This window comes from Marmota marmota, unplaced genomic scaffold (assembly GCF_001458135.2).
Source record: "Marmota marmota marmota unplaced genomic scaffold, marMar, whole genome shotgun sequence".
NCBI lineage: Eukaryota > Metazoa > Chordata > Mammalia > Rodentia > Sciuridae > Marmota > Marmota marmota.
Genome location: NW_026000164.1, coordinates 9,580,065 through 9,586,971, shown reverse-complemented (window position 1 = coordinate 9,586,971; position 6,907 = coordinate 9,580,065). Strand labels below are relative to the sequence as shown.

The window sequence follows — 6,907 nt, the reverse complement described above, 5'->3', positions numbered from 1 at the left end:
CTGCAAAAAGACTGGGTGAAATCTATCGGTGCCTGGTGTAGAATCCTATGTGGACACACAGAAATGAAGTGCCATGCCCTCACAATCCCCATGTTTAAACACTTCTCCCCACCCATTCTTCTATTAAGCCCACTCCTTGTTAGAATGCCTGTTTCCAATTGTTGTTTCAAGTTTCCAAAAACACACATTATCTAACTCAGGAAGAAATAGAAAGTGGGATACCCCACGTGACGATGGAGTGGCCCCTTTGTCTGTTGGAGAGAATGCCATGTCCACTTCAATAACGCAAATGGTCTAAGAAGTTTCAAGTTTCCCATCTTCATTTATGTGGGAGGAAAGGTCGCTGTGTATGAGTGAACAAGTAAGAGTTATACATGGCACCATCCCAGGAATCCATTTAATTAATTCTGAGGTTGGACATGGGAGAAGCTGTGTCACATGCTGTGGAATTCCTGCTGTGGAACCCTCAGTTGTTTTGGATTGTACTTTGAATCCAGGACAAGTAGTGAAAAATACTAGCATAGATGCCAACATCGGCTCTCAAGACACATCCATCTGCAAAAGACAGGATTCCGTAGAGTACTCCATTGCAGACTGCGGGGGCTGCTGAGACTTCCTGCCAGCAGAAAGAAAATCAGGTTACCTTCCACAGTTTCCACAAGGACGGGGGAAGTTAAGGCAGAAGTAATTAGAACATTTACCCTGCAAGGCACCCTCCTTCCTGGCACGATGCCCACACAGAACATATTCTGCTTGATGGTTTGGGTTCTGTAGCCTCCTTGACAATCTTTCTCAGAGATTACAGAGATGTTCACATTCTGCAGTGAGTCAGGTTCCTTGGCTACAGAAAAGAGAGAAGTTGGACTTCCACAACAGTTTTCCTACATACTGAATCAGCTTTACTTTCTCTCTTTTTCAATTTATTTCTCCTTCTATCGTAAGAAAGGAAATATTGTGTGAATAGGACAACTGTGGTAGTCAGGATGACCTGGATACAGGTTACCACATTAACAATTTCTTATGATACAAGTGCCTGTCTCCTTATGAATGTGTTTAAATGAATAGCTACTGACAGTCTATTAGGATTTGCATGAAAATTTTGGGCTAAGCTAGCTGGCAGACAGGTAACAGAAAGCTATGTTAACTTGACTTTTTTTTTTTCGGGAAATTTTAATTTTAAGACATAGAAGAAAGCTTAGGTAGAATATTTAGTTTGACAGTTTTCTGAAGAAATGAATACTATCTAGAATGTTCTCAGTTTAAAATACTTTGTTAAGTTAAACTAGGTCATCTCCTGCAGTCTTGCATAAGGATGTTCCGATTTAGCACAGGATTAAGTATATTTCTTGTGCTTATATTTTATTTTTATTTGTTTATTTATTTGTTTTTTGGTATTTCAAGGCTCTAAGTTTCTTTATTGCTTACAATGGTTTGAAAACATCTTAGTGTTGGGTTTCACTTTAGCATTAAGGAAATCGAAGTTCCAAGATAAAATGAAATTAGGACTAGACAGGTATGTCTTCTTTCCACTGAAACCACTTCTATCATGCATGAAAGCAGAGATGATAAAAAGATACAGCAGGAAAATGGCTTAAAGGATTCCTTGAGTAATGGAAAGGGGAAGGGAACGATCTGAAAGGGATGAATTTGGAGGCCTGGGAAAAGCTTCATTTAGCAGAATTGCAGAAGCTGAGATGACAGCGTTCAGAAGCATGGCTGATTTCAAGAGAATGCCATTGAATTCAGCAGACATCACACATATTACAGACTCACAGACATCACAAATGTTGTAGCCCCAGGTAGTGACCATGCACATGGTATTCACACGGACAGGATGGTTGGGCAGTTTGACCAGTTTCACATAGTTATTGAGATTAATCACTTTTTTCAGCTTGATTAACATGATGTCATTTTGGATAGATGAGACTGAGAAGTAAGGATGATGGATCATCTTCTCATAGCCGACCACCTGCACATAACGTTCCCTGCTATCTGAAGGGTTTGTGATCCCCAACACCACCTGGAGCTTCCTGGAATGATATAGATATTCACAACAGTACTTAACATAGGTGGCTTCTCCATCCTCTGGGCCTTCACTAACCCACCGATGTTTTCCTCCGCCACTGAATGCCCCTCAAAGATCTTTCTAACCCCATTAAATTGGGAGATAGTTCTGGGCAGTGTCCTACCTGAAAACCCAAACCGTAGTGTGGCTTATTACTCACGGCAAGTTGCAATGTGCAGCTGTGATTACCCAAAGTGGGTGGATCAGGGCTCCTACGCAGGGCAAGTAATCGGATTTCAAGTAGACCAAGTAAGAGGGGGTAATGGCACCTGTGTAATCTGGATTATAGGCAAAGGCAACTGGAAAGAGAGACATCAACAAGAAATTCTGAGATTTTTCAATAGTCACTGAAAAACCAAAGGAGAATTATTTAATAGGCTTCTCCAACCTTCTCTTGATACCTTTAAGTATAAGCTAAACCTATAAATTGATTTTGTTCTAAACATGAAGAAAATAATAAATGATAGAAACATCTGTTTAAAAAATAAAAAGGTGTTTGCCTTTTTAAGTGACAATAAATATTCTTCAAATAAGCTTTCTTAAATACTTTCTAAATCCAGTGTATGTAATATTAAATCAACTCATTTTAAAGACACTTTTTTCTTTGCCAATTTTAGAATACTTTCACAAGTCTTATTCCTTTTCTCCAAAAATAATGCAAGCAGAATGACCAATACAAAGGACTGTTTCACGCTCTGCGGTGCCCATGAATTGGGAAATCCTTGCCTCGTGCCCATTCTCACACCCCAACATTAATCCTGGTCCAGAAAGGTCCAGAGTCAGCTCTTTCTTAGGAGTGGTTCTGGTTGGGGTGTCAAGGTCCTGGCCTCCCCAGAAGCATACACACCAACAACCTCAGGTCAAGCAGGCAGGCACTGTTACAGGGAGAGAGTTGGTGGGGACGGAGAATCAGTCCCACGTCTCAAGTCTGCCATGGTGCCTCCTGTCTTGACCCATCTTTCACTTTCCCCCCAGGATTTCTCTTTGGTGAGCACAAAGCCAGCTGGGCAGATACTCACGAGACAGGTGTGAGAGAGCCCAGATGAGGATGAGCTTCGTGACAATGGGAGAGCCTTTTGCCAGGACACGTTTCATCTCAGAGTCTCTGGAAAACGAGGAGAGGAGGATGGGGAAAGCATTAAATTAGATAAAGCCAGCGGAGCTCTAGGGTTGAAATAAAAGTCTGATCCAAACTCTTTTCAGTGGCAGGATTCAGTTACCAAAATGGTGTTCATCTGTCAAACGAGGGGGTTGGTTTCTGCTGTTGGAGGGAAAGGAAACAAGGTTGGTGACTCTGTCCCTGACCCAGCAGAAAGGATTTCTGGAATCCTGCGTCCCCCCAGCTGCTCCTTTCAGGCAAGAAATTACATAACCTGACAAAGTTTCAGTTCGCAGTGTCTCCACAGCCATGTCCTGTCTGGTTTCTGCAGGCAGTTTTCTGTCTAAACTACACTGACCCCTCCTGTCTCTGTGATGCTCAGCCCTATTTGTGTGACACTGGGTGGACGTGCTCAAGGCCTCTGGCACTGACATAGCTCCCTCTGCCTAACACTAAATTCCTCTTTGAAATACCTTAGTCCTTTTCTTTCTGTACCTCTTGAACTGACGCTGGGAATCTATTGCTGCTAAGTGCAAAATGAGAGAGCCATTAAAGAAAATAGTGACCATTTACTTACAAATCGAAACATGGCCTTGACGTAGAATCCACCAGGGACACTCATTATTACCCAAATGAGTTGAAAACCTGTCCACAAATAAGTCTGCACATGGATGTTTATGGAAACTTTATTCAAAATCACCAACCTTGGAAGAAAACCAAATGTGCTGCATAGTTAAGTGGATAAACAGGTCGGTGCAGACACAAAGTGAAATATTGTGAAAAATTTTTAAACGTGTATTGTTAAGAGAAGAAGGCAGTCTGAAAAGAATATAAAAGGTATGACTCCAATTAGTGACATTCTAAAAAAGGCAAAATTACAGAGACAGATCAGCGGTTGCCAGGGTTTGGGGAGAAAGATGGATGAATAGGTTGATCATAGGGGAATTTTAGGACAGTGCAGTTATTTTGTATAATACAGGAATGGTATACACAACATTATACATTTGACAATACCAAAAAAGGAAATTATTTAATAATTATACATCAATATTGGTTCATTGATTGCAGCAAGTGTACCACACTGAAAGATGTTAATAAGAACCGATTACTCAGTGGTAGAGTCTTGGTGGGCATACTCTAAGTCTTCTAGTGTTTTTGTATGCTTGGAAAATTTCATAAAATGCTGGAGAGAAGTTTTTTAAAATCCAGGTATGTGCCTTAGTGTACAAAATTCAAGGTACTTTCTATTCTACATGGTGTGTTAGAAAGGGGTCCCCAGGTATTACACTTTACTTGGGTCTTACAGAAAGGTTGAGAGCTCATGTAATATAAACAGAAGAAAAAAACCAGCCCACGGAGAGGGTAAAACTTTAGCAAAGATGTGAAGACCTACAACAATATGGCATGTTTGTGGAACTAGAATCAAGTGTTGAAGAAAGAGTTCTCAGGAAGATAGATAAGTGGGGATCACATAATGAAAGCTTTCTTACATAAGCCTCACCTGTGTAGCATAAGACTCACCTAATTCTTTATAGGAGATAAGGAGCCAAGAAATTCATGATTTGATAAAAAATTATTGAATCTTTTGGGGTATGGACCCAAGCCCCATGTTTATGCCCTACACAATCCCCTTCCCTTGAATGTGAGCACCACATTCAAGAATGTAGCCAAGGTGATGGGGTGTCACCCACATGATTGTGTTATTATGTAATAAAGTGTGTCTGTGTGTGTAGCTAGTGTGCAAATACAGGATCTTAATGTTGGTTTGATGAAGTAGTAGCTGTTTAGGAAGCCATTTTGAGGATACACAATGGTTGGGAACCTTTATAAACTAAGGGACAGCACAAGGATCTGACTCTGGCTTTCAGCTGACAGCCAGCAGAGAGTCAAGGTCCTGTGTCATATAAACACAAGAAAATGAATTCTTCCACTTGCATAAGTGCAGAAGCAAATTCTTCCCCTGCAGGCTTGTTAATCCAGCTAAGTCTGGCCTGGACTAAAACTGTAAGATGATAATTGTGTGATGATGTTTGAAGTCGGGCTGTCTCCGGTGAGGATTTTAATGAAGCATTGGAAAGCTAATACAAATGTATCCTGTGGGCTGGTGTTTTCTCAGATATCAATGATTTAATGGTAAGGGAGATGAGGATCTTGTGCTCGAGTATCATAGTCTAATTAAGGAGACAGATGTCATAAGAATCATCATCATGAATGTCATGGTGTGGGAAGTGAAGTGGGGCAGAGAAACATTTAAAAAAAGATCCCCTTTGGGAAGTGATTTCTGAGACTTGAAGGATCAGTAGAAACTAGACAACTGAACAGATGAGGAGAAGTCTCTGGAAAGACAAACCAGGTCAAAAGAGCAGAGTATGAGCAGAGACACCAGCAAGGAGAGACAGACCAGAGACACAGAGCAGATATTTCAGAAAACCTACAACTGAAGAGAGAGCAGTCAGGGAGTGGGTCTAGGAAGCATGTCTTTGTATTTTAGATGAGAGGATTTATCTGGCTTAAGTGATGGCAGGAAGAAGTCTTCAGAGAGGAAAGGTCAGATAGGAGGTACCAAAACACTCAGGAGAAATTTGTTCTTATGTTCTACAGCAGTGAGGTAAAATAGTGTATGGTATCTTATGATCTATTTCAAAATAACTAGAAGGGTCTTGAAGTTTCCCTACATATAGAAATGATAAACGCTCAAATACATGCATAAATTAATTCAATGCATGCAAATATATGCATACAAATACATGCATAAATAAATTCAAGCCAAAAAAGAAGATAATCAATAAAGCAAGTCTGTAAGGAAGTTAGGGGAGATGGGTATGTTTGCAGATTTGGTGGTGGCAGCTGTCGTAGATGATGTCTCCCCTGCTCCCAAGCCAGAAGGCATCTGCTAAAATTGAGCATTGCATCCAAGGTGTGAGAAGAGAGGAGATGCTCTGAAATGCTGCTGTGAAGTTAGGCAAACAATTGACAATGGACTTATTAAGTGCTATAGACATTTCAATAAATGCTCAGTTGAGGGCTCAGTTGAGGGCTTTATTTAAAAAAAAAACAATCATGGTGTCACAAATACTGTATTTGTGACAAGGAATCAGCACCAGGAAGTGGGGGACACAGGAACAAAGCTAGGAAAGAAAGCAGGTTGAGAGAGACTCACATTTTGAACGGGGCCAGCGGTTATAGGATACATGGAATCTTACTACATTCTTTCTCTTCCTCTATCATTTATTTTCTACCTTCAGGTGTTACTCATTTCCATGTATTTTTCCAGAACATATCACACTTTCACACTTTTATTTGCTTTTCTGATACCTCCCCAATGGTCTGCCTCCTTGATGGTGGTTCCTCCTGTGATTCCACCTAAATGCTTAGATTTATGCCCTTAGTGATTATTATTCAACTCCATGATCACAGTTGCTACAAGAATGGACTAACCAATGACAAAGGTCATTCCATACCCTTGCATGTACCTCCAGCGAATGCAGTGTGTATTATTAAATAGTTGGTGGTACCATGATTGTTGTATGAATGAACAAATAGTTGGGGTGTTGCTAAATTTCTCTTCATTTCAAAGTTCACATGACAAAGAAAGCAGCAGTCATGACAAATTTCTGGTGCCTTTTTGTTTTTATTGAATATATTTCCCTTGAACCATGTTCATGAAGAGAAAAGATGAAGAGTTGTAGATCCAGTGTAGAAAACATGAAGAGATCAGGCTGAGGGGATGGGGAACAGGCACC

The 6,907-nt window shown here is 40.5% G+C and overlaps 1 protein-coding gene across 1 annotated transcript; it reads right to left on the bottom strand.

Annotated features, from left to right (window-relative positions):
- Nucleotides 1–466: 466 nt before the first annotated feature.
- Nucleotides 467–3,160, bottom strand: Prss58 (serine protease 58). Its single transcript, XM_015493877.1, has 5 exons — nucleotides 3,085–3,160; nucleotides 2,226–2,364; nucleotides 1,774–2,030; nucleotides 702–841; nucleotides 467–616 (listed from the first exon to the last, which is right to left on the bottom strand). Exons 1-5 carry the CDS (start codon nucleotides 3,158–3,160, stop codon nucleotides 467–469), a joined length of 762 nt encoding a protein of 253 aa, XP_015349363.1.
- Between the last annotated feature and the right edge of the window lie 3,747 nt (nucleotides 3,161–6,907).